This window comes from Thermothelomyces heterothallicus (genome assembly GCF_042370625.1).
Source record: "Thermothelomyces heterothallicus CBS 202.75 unplaced genomic scaffold P884_scaffold_5, whole genome shotgun sequence".
In the NCBI taxonomy this organism is placed as follows: domain Eukaryota; kingdom Fungi; phylum Ascomycota; class Sordariomycetes; order Sordariales; family Chaetomiaceae; genus Thermothelomyces; species Thermothelomyces heterothallicus.
The window spans coordinates 117,056-142,815 of record NW_027192566.1 but is presented as its reverse complement, the minus strand read 5'-3'; the positions used below and the strand labels follow the sequence as shown (position 1 = coordinate 142,815).

The following is a 25,760-nucleotide window of genomic DNA, read 5'->3' as shown; positions in this document are numbered from 1 at the left end:
TGCACCGCCCTCACTCAGGCGAAAAGGTTTGGTGGGGTTTCGGCGGGGTCCCTGTTTCGCCGAGCTTAGAAAGTCCGCCTTAGCGGACGTTCTCAGGGCCCGTCAGACTGCCGTGCACGTGTTGTGTAATCCGTACTTGTACCAGTCCAATGGCTTTGTTGCCCAGTAGTTCCTTATCTGTGATTTGATCGTCTTAATGACGCGGATGAGACAGCCATTACCAACATATGCCTGTGTCAGGTAGTTATGTACATCCGTACATACATACAGAACGCATAAAGGTTACACGTCCCCCCCCCCCCCCCTTTTTTTTTTTTTTTTCTTCTTTTTTTTTTTTTTTTTAATTCTTCTATTTCTGCACACCCGCAGCCTTCATTCGCTCAAAGCACTTCCGGTATGCCTCGTGGATCTCTGGGATCTCATAGCCATATTCCTTCAGCTTCAACACCAATTTCGTAGTGTCTAGCTTGCAGTTGCTGCGGTCTGCTTTGATGACCTTGGACTGCTCCTCGAGGCTGAAGTTCTTCCAAGTATACGAGGGCCGCACAATATCGCGGAACAAGGTCAGGACTTCGTTGTGCGAGATGGCGCCGGGGTTTGTGAAGTTGTAGATCCCCACCTCGCCGTGCTCAGCCAGCAGGATTGACGCCGGTAGCAGATCGGCCAGGATCGTGTTGCTGTTCGGTATATTCACAACATGCTCGTACTTGGATATCTTGGTCACGAAGTTCCGGGGATGAAGGTCGTCCGAGACTGGCATGCGCAGCCGCAGGATCAAGCAGTTGTTGTAATGCTTGAGGATCTAGCCCTCCCCGTCCGATAAGTGCTCGTCAGTACGGTCCAGCGCAGAGCACGGTCTGGAAGACGGTTACCTCTTCCACATGCGCCTTGGTCATGGAGTAGAAACTGCCGGCAAAGTTGGGCGGGTCGGTCTCAAGGAAGCCCGGCCCATCCCACGGGTGCGCGTCGTCATACTGGTAAATGCACCCAGTAGCAAATACGGTACAGTGGATGCCCCGGAGAAAGCAGCAGTCGGCGAGGTTCAGGGTGCCGATGACGTTGGATCTGATGGTGGCTTCCCTGTTGTCCTCACACCAGTCGACGTTGGGGCGCCCTGTGCAGCCGGCAGCGTTGAGGACGTGCGTTGGTCGGATCCGGTCGAGCTCCCGAAGTACTTCCTCACGGTTCTCCATTCGGACCGTGGTCGAATGTACTTCCCTACCCTGGCTTTCCAGCAGGGTCTTGAGATGGCCTGCAATCCAGCCATCGCCGCCCCAGATCAGGAAGCGGAGCTGCTGGTGCCCGTTTGTGCCGGTTGCCGCCATTAGCACCGAATACTGTCCAGTGTTTGCCCTCGAATGGATCGTTTGAACAGAGACGTGGCTTTCAAGTTCGGGAGATTCTTGGCTTCGCGTGTCCTGTTCGGTTACAAACTGACTGAGATGGGTCCTCGAAAATCATTCGCGAGTGACGGGAAGCAAATGCGACGAGGGCGATGCCAAACCCTGCCGAACTCATGGTAAAAAAAAAAAAAGATTCTGGAAAGCCGACATATATACATGTATATATATATCTGTCCAGATCGTCAAGTTGAGCTTAGTTTTGCCAGGCGGGCCCAGATGCGTTCGGCACCAATAGCCGGTTAATACAATTGCCATTTGTCCTCGTGTGAATCGTTTAAATACAACGCACCTCACCCAGCTCCGCGGTTACCAAATGCACACGAGAGTAGGTGCGAGAGATGGGCACCGGTGAATGATGTAGTTATTCCTGTATGTACGTCCGTACTTAAGGCATAGACATACAAGTACATAAATGCAATACCTTGCAACGATCTGTACGGAGTACTGCCTACCTGATATGGCAACTGGGAAAGGGGTATGGAGAAAGTATCTTATGCACATACATACGCTGCCCAGAGCATAAATGCTCTGCTGCACCTTGATCTGCTGTTCACGGCGCACGTGGTCAGTCGCAAATCACGTTTCGGCGAATCACGTTTGTATGCTTCTTTTGGTATTGTAGACACTTACGGAATACTACACTGAAGACCGCGGACTGAACAGAACATACACCCTGTGGTCCCTAGAGTAGTGAGCTTGCCGCGCCTAACAGAGAACCTGCAACTTACCCTTTAGCCTTTACTTCGTCATCATCATATCTACTCTTTCTGTGTATATGTCCGTGTCTTTTCTTTTCCTTTTTTGCATTTTTTTTCACCCTTTTGCTGACTTGAGATTCTGGGAAACCTTTGGCAAAGGGTCTACGAGGATCCCAGATGGAAGAGCAGGCCCCACAACAGTTGAGGGATCTGATTCCATTGGGAGCCACATGGCTCGCAGCTCAGCAAACAGATGAGACAAATGGCTGTGGCTGGTTACGGCTGCACTCCATGTCTTCCCATGTTCCGCCTACTCCAGTCTGGGGCTCTTCATGACACTCCATCGACGGCGCTTGGTACGCCAGACGGATTTACGGACTACAGATGGAGCACAGCTAACTAGTGTAATAGTAGTCCGACAACGGGGCAGAAGTGCTGGCCCGCCGAATCTGACCAATGAAACGCGACGGCGACGCCTGTCCCTGAACGTGTGGGTCCGCCAGGCATTACGTATAGAGCGAGCGAGCCAGGGACCAGCTCAATTTTCCGCCCAGGCCAATAGAGAGGACAAGTTCCCCATGGAGCCTCTACCTTTTTATCTTGGGGTAAGTCGCCCAGTTCTCCGCAACTTCGTCGCGGTATCCTCAAGCCCAAGTTCTCATCCACAATACGCGAAGCTCCTTGGTGACGAATTGTTGCCAATTGAGGCCCCGTATTGAAGACACGTAACTTGAGGGTCGCGCTCATTTGACGAATATTCTCCTTGGCCGACTCAGATCGCTACCGTCTATCTCGGACAACAACCAACCCCCTTTCTTTCTTGAGGCCGCCTTGGCTGAAGAACTGAGAATGGGCGCCGCTCAACAAGCCCTTTACTTCCTCCTCCACCCGAACCAGCTTCGGTCCATCCTTCAATGGTGCGCATTGCCTTTTCTTCAACACTCCTATGTCCGCTTAACTAATCCGCTTTTACAGGAAAGTATGGCACGATCCCGTCCATAAGCGTGACCCCTCTAAGGAGACGGAGACGGAGAGAACATGCTTTAAATACCTCGACATGACGTCGCGGTCATTCGCGTCGGTCATCAAAGAGCTCAACCCCGAGTTGCTGATGCCAGTCTGCCTCTTTTACCTCGTACTTCGTGGCCTGGATACCATTGAGGATGATATGACAATCGACATCAAGGAAAAGGAGCCACTGTTGCGGAACTTCCACGTGTATATGGAGCAGGATGGGTGGACATTTGACAAGAATGGGCCAAACGAGAAGGACCGCGACCTCCTGGTGCACTTCGACAGCGTCATTGTCGAGCTGAAGAAGGTGAAGCGGCCCTACTACGAGATCATCAAGGACATCACCATCAAGATGGGAAATGGTATGGCCGATTATGCCCTAAACGCCGAACACAACAGCAACGGAGTCAACACCATTGAAGACTACGAGCTGTACTGCCATTACGTGGCCGGCCTGGTAGGCGAGGGCCTTACGCGGCTATTTGTCAAGAGCGAGCTGGCCAACCCACAGCTGTTGGTGCGCACCGATCTCACGGAAAGCATGGGCCAGTTCTTGCAGAAGACGAACATCATCCGTGACGTGCACGAGGATTGGATCGACAAACGGCGCTTCTGGCCCAAGGAGATCTGGAGCCGGTATGTCGACAAGTGGGATGATCTGTTTGCGCCCGAAAACCGCGAGAAGGCGTTACAATGCAGTTCCCACATGGTGCTGAACGCCCTGAAGCACGCCGACGAATGCTTGTTCTACATGGCCGGCGTTCGCGACCAGAGCGTGTTCAACTTTGTTGCCATCCCTCAGAGCATGGCCATTGCGACCCTGGAACTCGTCTTCCGCAACCCGGAAATTTTCGAGAAAAACGTCAAAATCACCAAGGGTGATGCCTGCCAACTCATGTTGGAGTCGACACAAAACTTGCGCGTGGTTTGCGGCGTGTTCCGCAGATACGTGAGGAGGATACACCAGAAGAATGACCCAAGAGATCCCAACTATCTAGCCATTAGCATCCAGTGCGGGAAGGTATGTGCGCTTGATTCCTGGCCTTATTCTCGCCACCGCTGGCAGCTTTCTGACAACGCGGACAGATCGAACAATTCATCGAGTCCATCTTCCCCACCCAGGACCCCAAGAAGGTCACGGCGGCCACGACTCAGAACGGCGAAAAGGAGTCTTCTATGGATAGCGGCGAAGCTTTCCTGCTGGTGTGTTCCGCTATTGCGACAATGGTCGTTATCGGGCTTTTGATGGTGAGTAACAATCCCAACCCCCTCCCCCCTCCTTCGTTAACGGATATCCATTTCTCTGTCCCCACTGTGGGGAATCATGTTCACATTCTCTTCTACCTTTTCCTTTTTGATTGGCCTTCCGTCCCCAGGACTAACTTCGCTCCAGGTCGGATTGGCGTGGTACATGGGCGCTCGCATGGACAAGATGTTTCAAAAGCTCGACAATGCGCTCGGCGGCAGCCTTCCTCCAACGCCGTCCCCCGTTCCTGGACGCGACGAGCTCTGATCAGAGTCACTTGCGGGACAGGCCGCGGCGAGATGAGCATTTTCGGTTCACGTTTCTATATACCTTGCTAATGACGCATACCCTTCGATACAGGCGGTCATGTATACAACGATTACGAGTGAACTGTTGGGCGCGGGATCTGGCGCGGGGATCAGCTCTGGTTGGGAGAAGCGAACATCTAATACCAACATAATACACACGTGTTTGGCTTCTGTTTTATCGGGCCAGCTGTTTCCGTGACACGCGCGCCTTGGAGGTGGTATTTATGACCCCCACTGGCTTTGCTAAACAAGGGTAACAACAAGCACTGATGTCAAATTGCAATTCAGCCGCCCTTTCCCCTCTCGGGGCAATCGGGCTCAATGGCTGTGGTTGTGCCGAAGATGTGCTGATATGAAACCCTCGTGGCAAGTAGCCTGGAACCCAGGCACGCCCTCGGCCGGGTCTTTCCCTCTTCTCCGATGAAATGGCCTGCTTAGGGCGGATTGCAAACATGTCACCAACATCTACAATGACGAGATGCGGCGCTTGCACACAGGACTCGGTTGTCCGACGGAGTAGTTGCCCCTCGAAAAATCTTGATGCCTCATCCGATTTCCGTTTGCTCTGAGTTCCGAGTGGAAGCGCTTTTTTCGACTACTTACTCTGGGTAGGTGATCTTTGTGCTGCTGAGATCCACTGCCGTAGTCGGTCTGAAAACCTCACCCGGCCGAAACACGCAACCCTCGTCTCCTCCACGTCTTGCTTTGGGTATGCCAATCGCGGCCAGGTGACGTTTTCGTCTGCTGTTCCTACGTGGTTGATCGTGTTTGAGGAGAAGTTGGTGCAGTGGACGGCGCAGGAAGAGGGTGTTTCCTTGGGTCCATGATATAATCAACGTATCCCGAATTCGCAAGCCCTTTTATGTGCTGCATGCTCGACTCTCCAGCTGTCATCCGAGCCCTGAAAGAAGAGGAAGAAGAAAAAAAAATAAACAGGACCCTTTGGGAAACACGGGGCTCAGTGTATATGTATGTATGTACAGGTCAGAAACTCGCCCAACTCGCCTCGACATGAATCATTCACACAGTTTGTATCGGCTGTAAATATATACAAACCCACCATGATTGCCAGAATCGGTGTGTCCGGTTAGGTTGACGTTGTGGCCGCCCCGGCCTCTTTACGCGAAGCCGTTGTTGGCGATGAGGGTGGTGGTGCCCCTCGGAACGCCCTTCGCCCTCGCGCCGGTGGCCTGAGCGAGCTCCTTGAGGCGGTCGCTCACCGCCTGGACACCCGTGATGTTCTCGAGGCTCATGATGTAGGCGGCCAGGCCGGCGACGTGGGGAGAGGCCATGCTGGTGCCGCTCAGGGTGTTGGTGGACGTGTCGCTCCTGATGCCGACGCTCTGCACGTTGACGCCGGGGGCGAAGATGTCGACGAGCTGGCCAAAGTTGGAGAAGCTGGCCATCCTATCGTTGGTCTGGTCGATGGCGCCGACCGTGATGGCGGCCTCGGCCGAGCCGGGCGAGGTGTTGGCCGTGTCCTGCGACTCGTTGCCGGCCGCTACGACGGGGACGACGCCGGCCGCTTCGACCTGGTTGATGGCCGAGTTGACAGCCCTGCTGGCCGGCCCGCCGAGGGACATGTTCATGACGGCCTTCCCCTTCAGTCCCATGGCGGTGGCGTTGCTCGCGACTTTAGAAGGGAAGGGGGGGGGGAGTGTTAGCAACAAAATAGTCCTCCACTCTCCTCCACATACACTACTCCAGACTTGTCGCGTAGAAGAGAGGTTTTGCTTACCGAACTGCATCCCGGCGATGACGCCCGAGTTTGAACCGGACCCGTCAGCCCCCAGGACCTTGACGGCCAGCAGATTGACCTTCTTGGCAACTCCAAAGGTCTTGCCACCGATGGTACCCGCAACGTGGCTGCCGTGACCCTGTTCGTCCGTGTCCTATATTCCGGGAAAAAAAAAAACACGTATGTGAGTAGTTAGTAGCAGAGAGAAGAGGAGAAAAGTGCCTTCGAGTTGCCCGGGATGGCACAGGTCTCGCAACAAAAAGAGGGGCCCGGGGGGGCCCCGGGGGGGGGTCCAGAAACAACATCGAACCGTGCTCGTCCGACGAAGCAACGGTTTAGGTAGCGTTCACGATGGTTTGGGGAGTTTTGCAACTCTGTAATGATCCCTCCGCTGGTTCACCAACGGAGACCTTGGGGTTTGAAGGGGCCAGAAAGGGGTCAGACGTACCACATCGTCGATGAAGTTGGCGGCGAAGGCGGCACGACCCTCAAACTCTTCGTGGGTGACCCGAATGCCCGTGTCGACGACGTAGGCCGTGATGCCCTCGCCGGCGCTGCTGTCAAAGATGTAGGTCCTGGCGCCGGGTTGGGCATGGCTGATGCGGGCCAAACCGGTGGTGGCCTGGGACTGCATCTGCCGGACATTGAGGCTGATGACGGCATCTTGCTCAATGTAACTGACCTCCTTGGCCGTGAAGATCTCGTTGATGGTGGCGTCGTCGGCCTCGAGGGCCATGGCGCGCCAGTTGTTGATCTTGTACGTGTTGACGGTGGTGGAGAGGAGCTTCCCAGTGAGCGACCGCTTAGCGATGTTCCGCTTGGCTATCGTCTTGATGACGCTGCTCTGGTGCAGGTCGATGTCCTCGTCGGTGAAACTGTTGTTGTAGACCACAATGTACCTGTTCGGGATGGCGTTGGCAATGCCGGGGTTGGAGACGGGCACACCGATGAAGGGGCGCCCCGAGGCGTCGGGTGCCGGGGCCGCCGAGACACCCAGCGCGCCGAGGGCGGCGGTGAGGCAGAGGAGGAGTCGGCCAGCCATGATCGTTGCGGTCTTGATGGATCTCGGTCTTGGCAATCAAAGAAAGGAGTGACCGGAACGAATGGTGTGAAGGGGAGAGGGCGAGACAACAGAGAAGAAAGGCGTGAAAGACACGGTGATCTGCGACGAGGCAGAGCCACCCAGGAGAGAAAGAATTAAGAGAAAAAAAATAGAGATGCACAGCACCCGATAGTAGTGAAGAGCGAACACGTTTTGCGGATCGAAGGTTATCGGTGGAGAGAGCCTCGACCCAGTGAAAAGAGGGACTGGGCGTGCGGAAAAGGAAAGGAAAGCAAGCAAGCGAATAACAACAGCCCAATGAAGAGAGCAATACTCCGTGGAGCGCAGCAGAGCGGGCGCTATTTAACTGAGGAGGAAGCGCATGAAGTTGGAGGGCCCAGGGGGGCCTCCTTTCGGAGCGAAGATCCCAAGCAGCATGTCTTGTTTGGTGTTGTGGTGCCATGTACGGCGTTCAAGGGGGGTTACAGAAATACAGGGGGTTGTTGAGAGGAGCCTCTCTTGCCCCTGAAGTGTGGATGCCAAGTAAAACGGTTGCCCCAGTCGGGGGACGCTTTGAAGGTTTCAACCAAAGTTGCACGCGAGGAAACCCACTTCCATTGGTCTCAAATGCTGGCGACGGCTCGAGATGCCTCCAGAGTACGGACGTACTCGAGTAGCGTACGGAGGGACTCCGTAGCTCGGATGAGTTCCGTGGTGCGAAGCAGCCTGCGAGTGCGGCCCCGCAATGCTTGGCCATCGCAACCGGAGCTCTCTCTCACCCGAGACTCAGAGATGCAAACGTCGGATGAACCAAACCAAACGGTCTCTCGCACCCCCTGCCTCGACTAGATAGATATCTAAATAAGCTGGATCTAAGCCAGATCTAATAACCCCATAAACAAGCTGAGGTTATGCCACGGCCACATCAGACCGGCGGTCGTGGCTGACCCGCGGATGCTCGCTCAGCCAAGCGCCCGGCGGATGGCCAGTGCAAGCCCTCGAGCTGCTGATCACCGGGCTGGTTGAACTGTTGGCCGTCAGCGCGGACTAACAAGTTAGTAAGACCAGTGAGACAGTACTCTGTGAGTTACTCCGTGAGTTACTCCGGCGCATGAGTGATCGCCTCTTTAACGTTACTTGGTAGAGTGATCGTACTGGGCGGGTTCATGGCCGCTGACGGTTGGTTCCTGCATGGCAAAATCCACCACGGCGCCTCCATTATGCGGGTTGTCCACCTGGGCGAGAAATCTTTTCACCCACTCAAGACAGGCAATTGCGTCCTCTGTTCTGTCCTTGGGCGGTTTGTAAGTAGTAGGGAGCCACATGTTAAGTTGGAACTTGCAATGCAGGCCATACGTTCCTCTCTTATTTTTTGGCTTAATTTTTTTTCGCTTATTATCTTTCATTTTCCTCAATCTTCTTTTCTTTTTTTCAATGTTTCTATTTTATTTTATTTTCGCCGTTTTATCAGTCGGCTGTAGTATCCCTTCGTAATTTTAGGCGCCAGGCCCTGGGGATGCGAGACCCCAGTGGACGGTTGCATGTGTGGGGTGGCAGGCGGCGTTGTGGTCGACATCGAGATGAGGCTCTTGACCTGCAGCTTGGCGATCCATTTGTGTTGGGATGTTGTTTGTCAAGCAGGGCCCCTAGCCATCATGGCAGTGACTAACTAGTGGCGAGCCCAAGGTGCGTCATGTTCCGGTGACGTGAATTGCACAAAAGTACCCTCTCAGAAGTCGTCGCAGGTTGTTGGCGAGGGCAATGGGTTCCCCTGGGGTCTACGGGGTACAGTACTATTCTGAAACCCGAAGATGCTGCAGCAGGCAAGGTACCTCGACTAGTGGCCGGAGCAAGGAAGTACATACCTTATTCGTTATTTACCAAAGTACCTGGTGTATGGAGTACTGTACGGTTTAATCCGTACAGATTACGCGGTTACGGGGCCCAGTTGATTGTGGGCCGTTTAGGAGCGCCATATACGGATTACTATACCTACCTAGGCAGGTATCGGACAACTTCCAAAACATAGTCTCTTCACAGTAACCTTGTGCTGATCTTTGAACCTCTGGCAGAAAGGCACCGCACCCCTATCAAGTGTGAAGCTTCCCATACCTGCGGATTACGTGTGCACTCTTCTCTTCTACGGCAGAGTCGGCCAGCCGCGAAACATATCGGGCTCATGCGGTGCCAAGCGAAGTGTTTTAAGGCACCACATGCGCGTATCCGTGGGGCCGGGGAGCAACGTCCAGGGCGCAAATTCAGGGGTAGTTGTCGTCGCGCCATATACAACCATCAGCCAACAGGAGGGGTCGTTCCAGCTCTCGAGGGGCGCTTTTCTTGCAGTTTCAGCATGACGACGCGCTGCCCTACTGTGGGGTTCGGAGCATCTGAAACATCTGGCTTCACCCCCGAGTGCCAAGTGCCAAGATTTGATGCTCCCGAATGCTACCACCGTGTCGGGGATCTGCCACTAGTTGGTCCTCTGCAAGATTTGCTCGGACTGCTATTTCGTACTCAAATACTGTGTAATCCGTACACGACCTTGCGAGCGCGTAGATACGCAGTTCGGCGAACGGTGTTTGTGCAGAGTTTCCCCGATTCCCACTTGCAGGAACCTTGTCAGGATCAGTGTAATACGATGGGGCGCACAACTGAGACAACAGATGCTATGGGGTTACTGCAACTCGGCATTTCTCGGCAAGCTCTGGAACCCAAATACTCGGGAACCTGGATCTTTGTGACACGCCGTGTGTGAGCAGTTGTACGGACTAGCTCTCCGTCACGGAAAACCCAATCTACGAGAGCTCACATTGTCGAGGTTCTCTACAAGAACCCTACAGTTGGCAGATACCCCTAACCCGAAGGTGTTAATACATACCACCACGGCAAAGGACTGATGCCTAAAGAGCTAATATCTTTTGGCGAGGACCACTCGTGTGACACCATGGACAAACATCCCCTACTCATCATGACCTTTTTATTCGACCGACCTGACTCTTTGATTACAATCCAAAAATGGCATTCCATGTTCCGCAGGTGGGGCCGTGACGGCCCGCCGCCACCGAACCGGGTTCCCAGGTCCGTAACCGGGGATGCCTGCCGAAGCACAGAATCTGACCAATTGCCCACGGGCCCTCCATCCCGACAATGTCCGTCTCCCGAATATTATACACAGTACGGTTCCCGGCCATTAGAAGCCTGGACCCGCAACTTCTCGGTGGCTTCGACAAGCCACACATCTCTAGGCACCAACAAGCCGCCTGGCTCAGACCCATGAGAAGGATGTGAGTTATTCGAGGCGGGGAGCCCCTCGGTCAAGAGCCGGCCTCTGGTGTGACTTACAATGAGTCGTCCCCTCCGGGCCAGGAACTGGGGCTGTCGCAATCAACTGGTACCGGTACGTACACCGCTTCCCCTTTGGGGGACCAGGACGGAGTCAACATATCATTGGGCACAATAGGAAGGGCCAATATGACGGAAGTGTTGGCCTTGCTTATGATGCAAGTAGGTATTGGCTTCTTTTACCGTGATTAGCCAGGCTGTTGCTTTTATTTCTTTTTCTCTCTTTTGAATCTCCTCCTCTTCCCCTTTTCGTCCCCCATCACGGCCAAAGAAGAATTTGTACCTACGCCCCTATCATTGCTTTGAAGAAATATTTGAGGACTGCTGCTGTTCATTTCTCGCTCTGCCCCTTCTCGGTGGTGGCGGGAATCAGCCGCCTGATCTGTTCGGAATGACGGCAGCTGGATCATCACGACAGACAAGTCGTCTCTCGGCGAGCAGTCACCTGGTCGCAATTCGACACTATCAGTTTGAGTGGTGACAAGAGAGTCGCGCAGAGCTGACTTCAGCTTCAACTTTTGGATCGAGGACGATGTTTACGCCCCCTGCTTGCCGCCGGTGATCAAGGCAGGGGAGTGTTAGTGAGGAGCTGCGTCGGTGAGTTTCCTTGTTCTTCGGGATGCTGGTGGCCGATAGGATAACGTCGTCCATCATTCGCTGTGATTTTATTGGTTTGGTACCCGGCGTCTCGAAGGCAAACAACGCCGAGCTATGCTCGACAGGCGTTGCTTCTGGTCCTGAGTGTTGGAGCTGGAATCGAGACATGGCTGCGTGCAGGATGTTGGTGGAAGCGGTCGTGAAGTCGAGTGTCGCTCCAAGGTTGCTGCGCAATCCGGCAGCTTTAAACCCTGGGAACATCTTCTTGGAACGGAAACAACAGCTGCCAATCCCCAGTCAATCATAGGTTGGGATACACCACGATCCAGATGTTCGAAAAGCACCCCAGTCTCCTTAGGCAGGCCAACATCAAGGGCCAACAAACAAGTCGTAACAAGGAACCCAACAGCGTTAAGAGAACCAACATCATAAACGCCGTTGCCCTGATCCGTCTCTCCATCGCGTGATTATAAGACAGAGACGAAGTCCAAGTGCGAAAATACCCTCTGAAAATACCCTCTGCGTTTTCTAGCGGAGCTGTTCGACGGCGAGCTGGAGATGGGAGGCGAATGTGCAACTGGTTACAAGCGGAACTTTCTAATTGGAAATTGACGGAAAGCCTGCTAAATTTCAAGCCATTGCTCCAATTACCTCCCCATGATGCCGGTAGTGTTTGCAAATGCTCGGTGACCATGTCGCTGCGTAAGGTTTCGTGTAATTTGACGTTCTGCATTTCGATATCTAGCTGGAGGCTGAATGAGTGTGTACTGCGTATGTATGTAACCTCTAGAATTCCCAGTGCACGAGAGCATGACCGACGACACTGTAATCCGTATATAGATTTACAGGGATAGAATATTTTTTTTGGGCCACCGGCGGCTGGTTCGATCGCGTTGCTGTATTCTTCTAAGTCAACACTGAGGTGTTCAGTTCTTGCTCACCCATGGGTAGCAACTGCTTGGAGAGTAGCAATTGCCCGCGAACAGTAACTTGAGGAGCTCAAACCCATGATCATGGAGTCCCCTAATATCAGACCATTTGTAATATGTGTAATGCACTGTACAGAGTACATATATACAAACGTACCAGTTTAAGACCACCTTAGTTAGTACTTGTCCTGTATATACATACCTTGGTCCTTTATATGCAGGTATGCACATACTTTACGTATTCATCTGTAATTACTGTATGTAACTATGCAAGTGCCAGTCACGCAATTCCGATGATGCGACCGCTGTAATTAGGCGTAGCACGGCGGCCTGGGTTGCCATGCAAAGCCAAAGGCCAAATGCTCCCTGACCCCGCGCCCGTCCACGCGACCACTCGGCCAACTGCCCGCGCTTGCAACGGCAAATAGGACAGTTAAAATACTAGTGAATTTCCCCCCTTATTTTCGAACGCCTCCCTGTACGGATAATTCAGCGTGCGGAACTGTAGGAGGGTCCCCGGCCCCAATTTACGACGCCAATTATTAGTTAGCACGGCCGAAGCACGACACCCAACCAGCTCGCGCCTGCGCCGCCCTGTTCCCTGACTCGAGACTCCTCCACCCCGTGCCCTCTCGCTTCGAACCAGCACTGGTCGAAGATTTGGCTGCTCTGCCATGGTCGTCCCACAAGCGCCAGACGGTTGACATCAATACATATTCCTTTGGGAGGAACCATGGATTCGCTGTGTGCAACGACCTCCATCGACGACGGCGGGAGCATCCATGCCGAGTCCCTCACGATCGACACCCACGTTACTCGAGCTGCGCGAACCCAATCAATACACCAAGAGGATGACGGCCACGCGACCGTCGAACTCGTCTCAATCATGGCAACAGCCTCCAATCCGGTGTCCCCAGGGTCTCCTACTCCGCCGCTGGCCCAGGTTCGAAGACAGGATTTCATACCTCCCACCCGTCCGAGTAGCACGCCGTTTCCCCAGCCAGAGCCGCGCAGTACCGAGTTGCGCTGCGTCAGCCGCCCAACGAGCCAGGTTTTAGACCCCGATGCTCCGGAACCCGCCGACGCCCCCAAACTACCCTTGGTTGGGACAAACGTTGACACCAGCCTCAATGATCTCCCGACCGAAATACACGAATGCATTCTCGACCATCTGTTCGGGTTCCGGGTTTCAGCAGGGTCCAAAAGCTCCATAACTCGCTGGGGCACCGCGCTGCGGCATCCGCGACGAAGAGAACTGTCCGAGCTTTCACTTGTGAGCTGGGAATGGAGGATACTGATACAGGAGCGGCTGTACCGGCACATCAAGTTGAAGGCGTCGCTCGAGTCGCTCAAGAGCGCAATGGCTTATTTTGCGGCCCATCCTCATCTGCGACCCTACGTCAAACACATCGAGATATGGTTTCCCGTGTTCCACCCCAAGTACAGGCCACTGGCGCTGTCCAATGCGAACACGCTCCCCACCGTTACCCCGGACGGCCTGACGACGGCGTCTTACGTGCTGCCAATGGATAATTGTTCCCTGGAGGAGGTGTTCTATTTCGTGGCGGAGTCGCTCCCGGAAGTCTGCATCTTGACCTTGGAGGGAGGGGAACGCAAAAAGGCGCCGAAAGTGAGACACTGGATCCGCGATGCCAGCCAGCACAGGGTCCGGGTGATGCCGAAAGTCCACTCGGTCCGCACGCTCATCTGCAAGGGGCAGTGGAACCTAATCAGGGGGGAGGAGGACTTCGAAACCATCATGTCGGCCCTGCCCAACCTGCAGGAGTGGCATGGCTCGTACAGCAAGCCAAAGTCCAAGAGTTATCTCACCATGGCCGACATCCTTGTGAAGCCCATGCGGCTGTCCAGTCTCGATCTCTGCATCGAGGGGGACTACCGCCGCGAACTCTCGTTCCCACCGTATTTTCTCAAGGTATCGAACAGGCTGCACTTTTGCTCACGGCTGGCCGCCGGCGCCGCGTCGCCCTTCCTGGAACACATGTCGTACACGGGCAGGGTGTGCAAGCAGTTCTTCATTGACCTGATGGCGAAGCACAAGGACCCGAGGAACTCGCGCCTCAAGTCGATCGATCTCACGGTGAAGAACTGCTGCCGCCAGGTGGCGCACTGGAACGAGTCCGGGTCGGGGATCACGGACATGAACTTCATCAACGCGTTTGAGGAGCTCGTCATCGCCGGCATCCGGGCGTTGGGAAGACTCAAGTCGGTTGAGTATCTTCGCATCCGCTACGTTGATCTTGGTAAGCCGACCCTCGCGCTGATTCCAAACTTGCCCAATATCAGCAATGGCGACTAACCTGGTCCTCCCTCTTCGGCCAAGACACCCCGTACCCACCACTGAATCCTCACTTTATTCTCCGCAACGGGCGGTGCTCAGGCGTCTGGAGTGACAGCATCATCTCCGAGATGAATCGCGCCAGACCCAACGCTCGCTTCGAGGAACTCTCCGAGTCGTTTGGCGAGGTCGGGTACCAGAAGGACGGGAGGATGACCTTCATCCCGGAGTTTCCCGCCTCGAAGCCGATTTCCCTCAAGTTGTCCAACTACGCGCTTCTGGATGCGGCAATGTCAATTTCGTGAGGGTGGCCTTGACACCGGCCGCGGCCCGAAGGTCTCCGAGGCTATGCAGGATCTGATGCCCAACGTGATGGGACAACAGTACATTACTATCGGGGCTCTAATTTCCCACTGTCATTCCCTTGTTGGTTGTGCGTGTTGTCGGCGGTATGGAAAGCGATGATAGAAGGGGGCGTTCTGGGTTTGAAATTTTTGTGCTACGGCTGGCCCAGATGGTTTCGTATCTGCTTGTCACTCTTGAAATTGGGGAATGGCGTTATCGATCTGTGTTGAGGTCATGCGAGTTTGGGGGAGCCTGGCGCGGATGATAATCCAGGACTTGAGTGGGCCTTTCACTCTGGAGGGTACCTAGATACCCGAGGCGGCAGGGCAGGTGTTTTGGAACAGGTGCTGGGCGCTCGAAAGGAGGACACCTGCATGGCGATGTGGGGGCAACGTGGGGTTTGCTCTTGGGCTTCGGTACCTAGCAAACTGAGAAGCTTCCGTTTAAATCTTGTCGTGCGTACAAAAAGGGGTGTCGGTAGCGTGCCGAATCTGGTATATACTCTTCCATATTCCTCTCTCGTACACTTCATCAACTCTCCTCCTCCGCCGCACTATGCCTCGCCGCGCGACTCTACCTAGACAACCGCCTTTGAACCACTTCCAGCATCTGTGATGACTACCCCCAATATCCAGCAGTTCACCAAGAAGAAGCCAAGGGATGCAAGCCACAGCCCTGGCAAGAAGGCGCTGCGCCCCAGAAACTCCAGCTCGTAGCCCTGCTGCAACCACGCGCCCTGAGCGACTACCCACAGGGCCAGCGCAGCAAGCCCTAGCCGCTTATCTCGGAGGAAGGACGACCGCGGGAGATAGAGCGGGAGCATGACCATGTACCAGAGAAAGTACTGTCCGTCACCCTTCCCGTCAGCGAGATTGTGCCAGGATGGAAAGACCGCCGCGGGTTTTGGGGGGGGGGGGGGGGATGGGGGGTAAAAGGAGGGTCAAGAAGTCTGTCGACGCTGCTGGACGTACCTGGCTGGTGCAGACCTTGTTGAACGTGACAAAGGCAAAAGTCTGGGCGAGCATGGCGGAGGGCAGATCCCGCTTGGCGAGCGCGAGCGGGATCACGACGCATGAGAGGGTGAGTTGGGGGAGGAAGGCGATGGATTCAATCCCAAGGGAGGGAGAAGACGAAGCTGCGGCGGCTGCCTCGGCGGAGGCGAGGTAGAGTTGGGTGTTGTATGGGCTGAAGTTGTGACGGTGGTCGATGCGGCTTACGTGGTGGAGGTATGTGTGCTGGAGGAAGGGGGGCCCGTAGCTGGGGCGGGGAGGGACGGGGGGGTTAGTTCAAGGGAGGGATGAAGCATTAGGGCGAGGAGAGCTTACAGACTGTACATTGCCACGTTAAGCGCTAGAAACGTAGCCAGGCTGGTAATGGCTAGCCGGAGCCTGGCCGGCGTGATGAAAGCGAGCAATTTGTTGAGAGGCGATGTCTCCCTTGAGGATTTGCTGCCAGACCCCGAGGTCCGCAACTTGTCGGCGTCCATCCACCATACGATGGCGGGGGCGTAGATGAAGGGGTATATCTTGAAATGCACGCTGAAGCCTAGTAGCAGCCCGGCTAGAGTGATTCGTCTTGCTAGCACTGCCGAGAGTAGCGCCATCACCAACACCCCCAGTAGGCCTTCCGAGCTGCCCCTCGTGCTGATGGTGGCCACCATCGGATTTAGCAGCCATATGGATGCAAACTTTCTCGCCGAAGCCCCGTCCATGGATCTCGCGAGAACACGCTCCAGGAGCCAGCCGGCCACCAGGTCTGCGGTGGCAAAGAGTACTTTGCCTGAGCTAAACAGCGCAGCGTTCACCAGCCTATTTCCAGTGGTGTGTGCTGTAGGAAGGAGAAGCCATGCCAGAATGGGAGTATAGCGGTATGTTTCCCGCTCATAGGGACTTTGGCCGCGGGCGACGAAGCGGGCGGCATCGGTGAAGACGAGGTAGTCGATGTCGGTGTACTTGACGGGTGAGTTGGCGTCCTGCCAGAGACCGTATAGCAGGAAAACTACGCGAAGTAGTGAAGCAGAGAGGTAGAGGAGGCTGGGGCGGTCGAAGAGGGAGGTGAGACCGGAGGCGGTGGTGGGTGTGGCGGGCGTTGCCGATGGTGACACCCTTTGGGCTGTCTTTGAAGGTCCGGCCATTTTTCCTTGACTGGAGGACGCTGGAAACAAAAGAAAAGAAAACTCAAAATAAAGAGAAAAAAGGAAAAAAAAAATGAATAACTGAAGGATCTTGTTTGGGGGAAGCTCTGTACAGTAAACAGGCGCTCGGTAGTGAGAACAGACAGGCTCACTACCTAACACCACGATGCCTCTGTCGTTGACACGCTTTCAGAGGCTCATTTGCCGTGACTGTGTTCAGATGATACCAACTTGAAGAATCTCAATCCTCTGTAGACGTGGGAATTCTGACGCCCTTCCTCGAGCCTGCGTCTCCTATGCATCAATGCCTACCTGTCGGAGAGCTTCGCAGTTGGGGGTGTGCCCTCGCCTGTCGACGTTGTTCGAGGTCAACTTCGACCCCTGCTCATTTAGTGTAGTTAGTGTTCGAGCCCCTTAACATTTTTAACGCACGGTGTCTGCTTAGCTCCCCTTCCCAGCCAATCATTCACTGATGTCAAAAACAGGATGGGGGACAACTAAACAATCAAGGCCATCACCGAGGGACCAGCAGCACTAGCAGCTCGACAACAGCATTTGTCTTTGACTATGTCCGGTTTCAAGCGCGATTGGAGCGGAAATGCAAAGCGACGGGATGGGCCAAAGCAGGCCCCGAAGCAGGTGGTGAGAAATGCGTACACTTCAATGTTTGAAACTTTGCGCGATGAGCTCGATGAACACCACGACCGCCGGGAGCGCATTGTGAAGGCATCGCGGGACATCACAGCGCTCAGCAAGAAAATGTGAGGTGTCCTCATTTTCCGCGTGGGGTGCCCTAAAATAAATCGAAACTGACACCACGCCAGCATCTTCTCATTACAACGGTACGGAGAGATCTGCTCGTCGACCTCCACAGTGAAGTTGTTATCAGAGGCTTCCGCTTACCCCAAGGCAGCGTCCGGAAGATCGAGAGTACCCTTCCGGCTAACATCCAGTCTGAGGTTGACTCGCGTCTGGCAGAGATCTCAAAGCTGCTCGCCTCCATCGCACCTGAGATCCAGGGTATCAACCGTTACCGGTATTCGCGCTCACTGATGTGCCTCGAAGAGCTGGTAGAAGCTCTTACTTTTGCACACTACCTAAAAACACAAACCCTCATCAGCCACGCAGAGCTCGACCCCATAATTCAAGACCTCACCCGGAAGGGCGCAGCCCCGGAGGACGAAGTCATGGCCGATGCCGGCGACATAACAGGAACAGCCACCGAAACCTCACCAGCTTCGACAGCCGAGCTGCCCACATTCTCCCTGACCCAGGATGACTACTTGTATGGGGTCTTCGACCTCACAGGAGAGATGATGCGCTTCGCCACCACGTCCACCGCGCTGACGGGCACCATGGCTGGGGGAAAGAGCGACGCGGCCGACGGCGACGACGAGCCACGCACCATTGTTCAGGACATGCATGAGCTCGGGACCTTCTTCGAAATGCTGCCCGTGGCTCCTGGAAACAGATTTCAATGGGAGAAGAAGCTTGAAGTCACGCGGCAGTCAGTGCAAAAGGTGGAGAGGTTGGGTTATGATCGAATAATCCGGGGGAGCGAACGACCCAAGGGTTGGATCCCGGACCTGAGCGCGGGGGATCAGGGACAGGATGACGATGTCGAACGACCGTGAGGTGGTTTGCCCAATTTCGACGCCGAAGAGCTGCACGCTGCAATTGCTGGCAGGTCCTGCTACGGAAGACAAGCCCCCTTCTCATATTGTACTCTTGGCTTATTCAGTGTTGCCAGTTCGCTGTGGAAGGGCAGGAGGAGACCTCTTGAACATTTAAGGCTCAGTACTGCCGCTCGCAAGTCAAACAACCCCCCCCCGGGAACATTAAGGACCGTGTCAAATGTATGTGTTGCTCTCAAGGAGAAGGAAGCAGAAAACAACACGGCCAATAAAAATCCTCTTGGATACGAATGACTTGCAACTTGAACCTCTTGACCACATGTGAGCCTACCACCGAGAGTGCAAGGAACATATAGAGTAGAAACGCAGATGAGAGGCGTGTAAATGAAGTGGGGCACTTAAACAAACCCCACTATCCAGCGCAATCTCTGCCTTAGGCCCCGAGAAGCTGCGGGGCAGCCGACTCTGAACACCAAAATCTTTTTCTCTACCCCGCTATCAAACTCTCTCTTGCGTCCCCTCCCAACCACAACAAGCTTGCCTCTCCAGCCAAACTCCATCCCGAGACCTCTCGTCGACACAACAACTCAACATGGGCTTCACCGACCTCCTCACTGACGCCGGCCTTGCCGGTAGGTGATATCTCAGCCTGTGCGCGTCTTGCTTCCTGCTAACAATTCGCAGTGCTCGACAACTGGCTCCTCACCCGCTCCTACATCGTCGGGTATGCACGCTCTCAGTGTTCTTTGCCGCTCCCCCCCTTTCCCCCCCCAATTGTCCGTGTTGCTGAGCAGCCTCAAGACCTGCAAATGATTACACACCCAGCACTGTGTGCATCTCTGAGCCACCCTCCGCTGCAGCTGCCTCTACCTTGGCCGTGCCCGCATTCTTTGAATGGCGCACCCGAGCTGACTCGCCTCGCATAATATAGCTACTCGGCCTCGCAGGCTGATGTCGTCACCTTCAAGGCCCTGAGCGGCGCCCCCGACTCCGCCAAGTACCCCAACGCGGCCCGCTGGTACAAGCACATCGCCTCGTACGAGGAGGACTTCCCGACCCTGCCCGGCGATGCCAGCAAGCCCTACACCGTCTACGGCCCCGAGGTCTCCGAGGTCACCCTGAACCCCGCCAAGGCGCCGGAGGCTGAGGAGGGCGATGAGGACATTGATCTCTTCGGCAGCGACGAGGAGGAGGACGCCGAGGCCGCCCGCATTCGCGAGGAGCGCCTGGCTGAGTACCGCAAGAAGAAGGAGAGCAAGCCCAAGGTTGCCGCCAAGTCGGTTGTGACCATGGATGTCAAGCCCTGGGGTATGTTCCTTTTTCTTTTCTTCTGTCCTTGGGCTCTTTGGACCGCTGGACGCATGGCCGCTGACTTGGCGATTCTCTTACAGACGACGAGACCGACATGGTTGGTTTGGAGGCTGCCGTCCGCGGCATCGAGAAGGACGGTCTGGTCTGGGGTGCCTCCAAGTTGGTCCCTGTCGGCTTCGGTATCAAGAAGTTGCAGATCAACCTGGTCGTTGAGGACGAGAAGATCTCGCTCGACGAGCTCAGCGAAGAGATCCAGGGCTTTGACGAATACGTCCAGTCCGTCGATATTGCTGCCATGCAGAAGCTCTAAATTTGTCGGTCTATAGGCGCTGCCCTAGATACGAGACATAATGAGAAATGATGTGGCTGGCATGGTACACGTAGTGCGCTTGGTCTAGCGTGAAGTCGAGCAAGTGTCTACCTACATACAGCATACTAGTGGAGGTCAAGGGAACCGGTTTGATACAACGTGGCTTGATTCGATTGAGCGTGCGCTTCTCATCACCGATGTCAAGCTAACCGCAGTACGGCTTGCTATTCACTGATCATGACTACGTTGAGCCTCGTAACAGGAAGAGCAGCGGGTAGCAGCATGCATACCTTACCGTCCACATTTCCACGCCTTTCTTCCCCAAATCAAAACAACTCCAATGGCATCTATCTTTTTTAACACCAGCCCGTCAATGCGACCTCGTTACCCAAACATCTTGAGATGCCATCGCAAAAGAAAATGCCCACCCGCTACAACCACGTGCTCCGCAAACAAGGCAAATCGTAACCGGGCAAATGTTTTCCGCTTGTGCAACCGTGCCAGGTCAGGAAGCGACCATAGAGACGAGCCCATCACCTCACTCGCTTGGCTGGACCTGCCTCAAGCTTCCCAGAAGCGCGTACGTTTTCCAAGCTAAATGCTGCTTGACGCTATACCCTCGTTCTTCTGCAGGTAGCAGACAAGCAGCAAGATAAGGGTGTTGGTTGCGCGAAGAGGCGACGGGGTATGGATATACGATTGCGCTCCTCCTTGGGCCTCTTCTCTCGCGCCTTCAGGACTCTTTCCCCCTCATCGTTCTTTCTGTTTCATACGGTATAACCACCGCCCTTCCCATGTTTCAATCAGCCAACCCCCGAAACCCATCATAGCCGAACACCCCAGATGCCTCGCCCAGCGCTAACGCCCAACCACTCGCCGTACTCTCCCGATGCCATGCGCGGCAACCATCCGAGGTTGCATATCTCGTACTCACACTGCCAACCGCTCACGGGACTCCGCACATGATCACCACCCGCACCGGGCGCACCGTGTCCAGAGACTCCGTTCGGCCCAGCCCCCCCAGTCCCAGAAATTTGTGGGTTGTTGTGGCTCATTAGGTCCCAGATCAGTACCTGGCAATCGTCGGCGCCAGACGCGAGCGTGCCGCGGCGCAGGGGCGACCATTCGACGCAGTTGACGGGACCACCGTGGCCGCGGAGCTCGAGAAGGGCCTGGCCCGGCTGGCGGACATCGAGGATGCGGATCACGTTGGAGTCGCAGGCGAATGTGGCCAGGAGATGTTGGTCGTGTGGGGATGTTGCGAGGCGGAGGAGGGGTGGCGGGTGCGAGAGGGTTTGCTGGGCTAGGGTCGGGCTTATACGGCCGCCGTTGGAGTCTGTGAAGGGTGTGAGGTGTGCGGTCAGAATCTGGCTTGGAGGAAAATGGGGGTGGCACGGAGTAGTTCGAGATACCTCTGTCTTCTTTGCCTGTGGGCTCGTAGATGATGGTGCTGTGTTCCAGACTGCGAAGATCAAACATCCGCACGCTGCCGTCTTGGCCACAGCTGACGAAGACGTCGGTGCTTTGGGCGCAGAACCGCACATCGTAAACTTCCTTGTCATGAGCGATCAGCTGTGTCTTTGCCGTGAGAGATGGGATATCCCAGATTGTGCATGTCGTGTCTATGCTCGAGGTGATGATCAGGCTCGGGTTGACGGTGTTCCAGTCCAGCGAGGTGAGCGGCGCGGTATAGTCGGGGGTTTTGGAGTTTGATAAGAGAGCTAGGGGGGTAAGCTTGGTGACGGGCGGGTCGCGGCCGTTCCTCGACGTGATGGATGAACCGGGGGTAGGCTGTTGGGTATCGGAGGGAAGCGACCAGAGCCGGAGGTGGTCTCCCGAGGTGGCCAACAAGTCTGTAGACTGCTTCTGTGACGACGGCGGCTCCCACAGCAGGCGGGTGACGGGGTATGAGTGTGTCGCTTCGGCAATTTTCGTGAAGTCCATCGACCACTTAGAACCCCCGGGAATGTAGACGTCGGAAGGCGTGGGAATGAGCTGGGCGTCGAGGATTTGTATCTGGCACGTCGTGTTAGAAAAAGATGAGTCCTGTCAGTGCCGGCCGAGCCGGGCTACTCACGTAGTTATGGCCGTCTTCCAAATAGCTACCAATGGCAAGCTTGCCGGCGCTGTTGCCCTGGGGAGCCCACTTGCACCAGTCAAAGGCATAGAGTGCCCAGGGGGCCATGTAATTGCTAGTTCGCGACTGCGCACTTGCTGGCTCGGACCCGGGGGTGCCGGGCAAGCCATCCGAGAGGCTCGAGTCAGCACGGGGACGGATATCGGCGAGCCCGAGTGGCGTGTTGGGGACACGCTGAGAGTTTGAGGATGTGTTGTACTTTGGCTCGGTGGGCGACATGTACTGTGAGGAGGAAGCGCTGCCGCCGGGGGTCGTCGGTGTATATGGTACGTAGCCGGACCCTCCAGATTCGAAGGGCCCGGAGGGGCTCGAGCGAGGGTAGGAATGTGACAGATTCATCGAGGTTTGCTTGCTTGATGGCTGGCTCTGGTGCGACTGGTAGTCCGACTGCTGCTGCATGCTGGGAAGGGTCGGAGCGGTGTTGGAGGTGACGGTGGGGTGTCGGGAGCCCAATCCGCCGGGCTGCAACACATTTGGCACGCTGCCGGGGCCTTGATAGCCAGGCACTTGGGGCAGGTTCGGGGGCGCCTGGTCGAGCTTGATGTGCGGGGCGCCGGTCGAGTAGTCGCGGGGCGACATTTGCTGCTGTCCTTGGTGTCCTTGGTGGCCTTGGTGGCCTTGGTGACCCTGATGGCTCTGGTGGCCCGTCATGCCCTGCGGCATGTGCATCTCATCGTGTTGAGACGAAAAAGTGCCTGTCCGCCGCGGCGGTTGGTATTGCGGCTGTTGATTCATTGCGACAGATCGACAACCCGGAGCCGAATATCAGGGATCACGAAAACCGGGTCCGGGGCCACTGCGCCACGGAGACGCCTAACGTCGCTCGATGCGTGTAATGCCCGGCAAGGCGATGTGCAGGAAGAATGCCGGGTCTAGCCGCAGGGGAGAATGCCGATGGGCACGAGAGCCCGGTGGCAGCAATGGCGGCTTCGAAGGAAGTGTGCGACACGGATGCGAGAGAGGAAGTAAGCGATGTGAGCTCCAAACACTCCCCTCTCGCAACCCAATGTCCATACACACTGACTTGCATGGGCAGCCGCCAAGCGCTTCGTGGTGCGGGGCAGAACAGGAATCTACGATTGGTTGTCTAGAACGGTAGGTACCTGTGTACTGATCCGTACGTTGCTCCACACAACAAAAGGCGCTCAGGCAAAGAGGGACGAACCACTTCATCCTGCGTAACTAAACTCTAATCCGGTACCCAGCCGAGGCCCCGCATTCACCCCTCAACGCAAGCAAGCCTCGAGGGATAGCAGAACCTCAAGTAGGTACCTTACTCTTCTGTGCGGATGCATAAATCCGTACAGGGGGTAGGATACGAAACTCTTTTGGTGCAATTACTGAGTATAAAGCTTGATAAGTTCTTCGGTACCCAGCTTGGTAGCAAATCTGCAGGGTTCCGAGCTTTACGCATTATCTGAGGTGAGGATCGCGCTCATCCCAAGGCATGTACAGACATACAAGTTTAGGTGGGTAGGAGGTCAGGTATGTAAGGTACCTAGGTGTTTGCGGATTAATTACCGTACAGTCCCTCTAACCGAGCCGCCCCTCATCCTATCTCTCAACGTCTGGCAGCAAACTATCTCATCAAAGCAAGCAACTTCCATCATTGCGTGACCGCATATTTGGACTCACCGTTCAGCTTGTGACAACACGCAACTTAGCGACCTCGGCCTCTTCTACGCTGTCGTGAACAGCTGCGTCTACTTGATCGTCAATCGGAGTGGTCGCGGGCCCCTGATACAAAAAAGCGCTCGAACGATTTCCTCAAACATCAACACAACAAATTCAAGCGACTTGTTGGCTACCGTTCTGCTATCCTTCGATCTCTGCCAGGAAGAACTCCGCCATGGGCCAAAACGATTACCCGTCGCTTCTTTTACTCCCATATCCTCCCGATCCCCTCACCCGTGACTCGCTCAACGCCGCATACCGACCTTCAATCCAGTCCGCACTTTTAAGGGCAAGGCGGCCAACGGGTGCGGCTAGGCTTGTCGTCGCCATCGTATATCCCGTACTTCGCGGGCAATTTCTCCGTTCCAAAACCTTTGCCTGGTCGGAAGTTCAGAACCTCATCGCTGGTGTTTACAGCATTATTTCAATCCTCTGCGCCCAGCTCTCGATCGACACCGAGATGGATGGTGGTCCCGGCTCGGTCGACTCGACGGTCATTTTGATCGACGACGACCGCAACAAGCGCTATCCCGACGACTTCCGTCCTGCCATTGAGCCCAACAACACCGTCATCGTTGATATGCCCACTTTTGCCTCGGCTTACTTCCCATGGAACTTCATCTTCACCGTTAGAAGCGAGCTCGGGTACCAGGTTTCTCAGACCTATCTTAAGCTTGCCGAAGGAAGACAGAACCTGCTCCAGTCGCAGCTCGTTCCGGTGGAGGGCGGTCTGACAATGAACGTTGCCAAGAGGGAGCCGGCGGGTTTGCCCGCGCAGACACCAACCTACCCCACGGTGTGCCTGGGAGGGACGTTTGATTATCTGCACCCGGGACACAAACTACTTCTCACTGCCGGCGCCCTCCTGCTCCAAGTTCCTCGGAGGGGTGACCCTTCACCACCCTGCCGGTACATTATCGGCATCACCGGCGACGAGATGTTGAAGAACAAAAAATTTGCCGACTACGTACAGAACTGGGAGCAACGAGCACGGAACGTTATCCTATTTTTATCGCAGATGCTGGAGCTTTCGCCGCGGGGATGGAAGGACGGCACAAGCGCGAAAATCGAGGAGAAGGACGGCGATTTTCAAGCTACCTTTCGGGACGGCACCATCCAGGTTCACTGCGTACGAATTCAAGACCCTTTTGGCCCAACCATCACGATCGAGGAGATCCAGGCGCTCGTCGTGTCGGGCGAGACAAGATCTGGCGGGCAAGCTGTCAATGAAAAGCGGCTCGAGAAAGGTTGGCATGCGCTCGACGTCTTTGAAGTCGATGTGCTTGATGCCCAAGAGGTGTCGGATGAGCCCACGAGGACGGAAAACGCGTCCAAGATTAGCAGCACGGCCATTAGGCAACAGAGGGCATCAAGGGGCGGGAACACGATTTGAACAAGAGTGTGTGCGAGCCCTGGTGGTGACAAATCAGGGGATTTAGCAATTTGCGATCCGCCGTAATAATCTGTTAGGTCCGGACTTCTACAATGGTGCTCTTCCTGAGTGTCACTGTGAAGACCGCCGTGACCCGGGGAGATTTTTGATCGATCCGAGTCTCCATCCAAAGGCAGGCTGCTACCTTGACCTAACCCGACTGTGAATAC

The 25,760-nt window shown here is 55.3% G+C and overlaps 9 protein-coding genes across 9 annotated transcripts; 5 read left to right on the top strand and 4 right to left on the bottom strand.

Moving 5' to 3' along the window:
* Nucleotides 1–349: 349 nt before the first annotated feature.
* P884DRAFT_194935 (epimerase/hydratase) lies at nucleotides 350–1,325 on the bottom strand (the record flags this gene model as incomplete). The annotated part of the gene is made up of 2 exons (XM_069437873.1): nucleotides 350–802; nucleotides 873–1,325. 2 exons carry the CDS (start codon nucleotides 1,323–1,325, stop codon nucleotides 350–352), a joined length of 906 nt encoding a protein of 301 aa, XP_069299555.1.
* Nucleotides 1,326–2,664: 1,339 nt separating this feature from the next.
* P884DRAFT_104876 (farnesyl-diphosphate farnesyl transferase) lies at nucleotides 2,665–4,736 on the top strand. The gene is made up of 4 exons (XM_069437041.1): nucleotides 2,665–3,018; nucleotides 3,077–4,136; nucleotides 4,202–4,363; nucleotides 4,509–4,736. The coding sequence occupies exons 1-4, from the start codon at nucleotides 2,951–2,953 to the stop codon at nucleotides 4,626–4,628; spliced, it is 1,410 nt and encodes a 469-aa protein (XP_069299554.1). The 5' UTR covers nucleotides 2,665–2,950; the 3' UTR covers nucleotides 4,629–4,736.
* A 1,051-nt stretch (nucleotides 4,737–5,787) lies between these two features.
* P884DRAFT_194398 (serine protease) lies at nucleotides 5,788–7,449 on the bottom strand (the record flags this gene model as incomplete). The annotated part of the gene is made up of 3 exons (XM_069437828.1): nucleotides 5,788–6,302; nucleotides 6,408–6,561; nucleotides 6,856–7,449. 3 exons carry the CDS (start codon nucleotides 7,447–7,449, stop codon nucleotides 5,788–5,790), a joined length of 1,263 nt encoding a protein of 420 aa, XP_069299553.1.
* Nucleotides 7,450–13,050: 5,601 nt separating this feature from the next.
* On the top strand, nucleotides 13,051–14,918 carry P884DRAFT_275718 (uncharacterized protein; the record flags this gene model as incomplete). Its single annotated transcript, XM_069442873.1, has 2 exons — nucleotides 13,051–14,578; nucleotides 14,659–14,918. 2 exons carry the CDS (start codon nucleotides 13,051–13,053, stop codon nucleotides 14,916–14,918), a joined length of 1,788 nt encoding a protein of 595 aa, XP_069299552.1.
* Nucleotides 14,919–15,442: 524 nt separating this feature from the next.
* P884DRAFT_218998 (PIG-M-domain-containing protein) lies at nucleotides 15,443–17,170 on the bottom strand. Its single transcript, XM_069439392.1, has 3 exons — nucleotides 16,284–17,170; nucleotides 15,930–16,215; nucleotides 15,443–15,802 (listed from the first exon to the last, which is right to left on the bottom strand). The coding sequence occupies exons 1-3, from the start codon at nucleotides 17,090–17,092 to the stop codon at nucleotides 15,536–15,538; spliced, it is 1,362 nt and encodes a 453-aa protein (XP_069299551.1). The 5' UTR covers nucleotides 17,093–17,170; the 3' UTR covers nucleotides 15,443–15,535.
* A 489-nt stretch (nucleotides 17,171–17,659) lies between these two features.
* On the top strand, nucleotides 17,660–18,726 carry P884DRAFT_275716 (Translin family-domain-containing protein; the record flags this gene model as incomplete). Its single annotated transcript, XM_069442872.1, has 3 exons — nucleotides 17,660–17,853; nucleotides 17,917–17,934; nucleotides 18,006–18,726. 3 exons carry the CDS (start codon nucleotides 17,660–17,662, stop codon nucleotides 18,724–18,726), a joined length of 933 nt encoding a protein of 310 aa, XP_069299550.1.
* Nucleotides 18,727–19,318: 592 nt separating this feature from the next.
* On the top strand, nucleotides 19,319–20,347 carry P884DRAFT_297743 (uncharacterized protein; the record flags this gene model as incomplete). The annotated part of the gene is made up of 4 exons (XM_069444546.1): nucleotides 19,319–19,358; nucleotides 19,411–19,450; nucleotides 19,658–20,034; nucleotides 20,118–20,347. 4 exons carry the CDS (start codon nucleotides 19,319–19,321, stop codon nucleotides 20,345–20,347), a joined length of 687 nt encoding a protein of 228 aa, XP_069299549.1.
* Nucleotides 20,348–21,171: 824 nt separating this feature from the next.
* On the bottom strand, nucleotides 21,172–23,219 carry P884DRAFT_267793 (WD40-repeat-containing domain protein; the record flags this gene model as incomplete). The annotated part of the gene is made up of 3 exons (XM_069442144.1): nucleotides 21,172–21,683; nucleotides 21,760–22,363; nucleotides 22,425–23,219. The coding sequence occupies 3 exons, from the start codon at nucleotides 23,217–23,219 to the stop codon at nucleotides 21,172–21,174; spliced, it is 1,911 nt and encodes a 636-aa protein (XP_069299548.1).
* A 1,114-nt stretch (nucleotides 23,220–24,333) lies between these two features.
* On the top strand, nucleotides 24,334–25,551 carry P884DRAFT_275713 (uncharacterized protein; the record flags this gene model as incomplete). Its single annotated transcript, XM_069442871.1, has 1 exon — nucleotides 24,334–25,551. The coding sequence occupies one exon, from the start codon at nucleotides 24,334–24,336 to the stop codon at nucleotides 25,549–25,551; it is 1,218 nt and encodes a 405-aa protein (XP_069299547.1).
* Between the last annotated feature and the right edge of the window lie 209 nt (nucleotides 25,552–25,760).

Coding starts and splice junctions, on each gene's coding strand:
- P884DRAFT_104876 (XM_069437041.1), top strand. CDS start 2,951: ATGGGCGCCGCTCAACAAGCCCTTTACTTCCTCCTCCACCCGAACCAG. Junction 3,019..3,076: donor CTTCGGTCCATCCTTCAATG/GTGCGCATTGCC, acceptor CCGCTTTTACAG/GAAAGTATGGCACGATCCCG. Junction 4,137..4,201: donor TTAGCATCCAGTGCGGGAAG/GTATGTGCGCTT, acceptor CAACGCGGACAG/ATCGAACAATTCATCGAGTC.
- P884DRAFT_218998 (XM_069439392.1), bottom strand. CDS start 17,092: ATGGCCGGACCTTCAAAGACAGCCCAAAGGGTGTCACCATCGGCAACG. Junction 16,216..16,283: donor AACGTGGCAATGTACAGTCT/GTAAGCTCTCCT, acceptor TCCCCGCCCCAG/CTACGGGCCCCCCTTCCTCC. Junction 15,803..15,929: donor ACAAGGTCTGCACCAGCCAG/GTACGTCCAGCA, acceptor GGTGACGGACAG/TACTTTCTCTGGTACATGGT.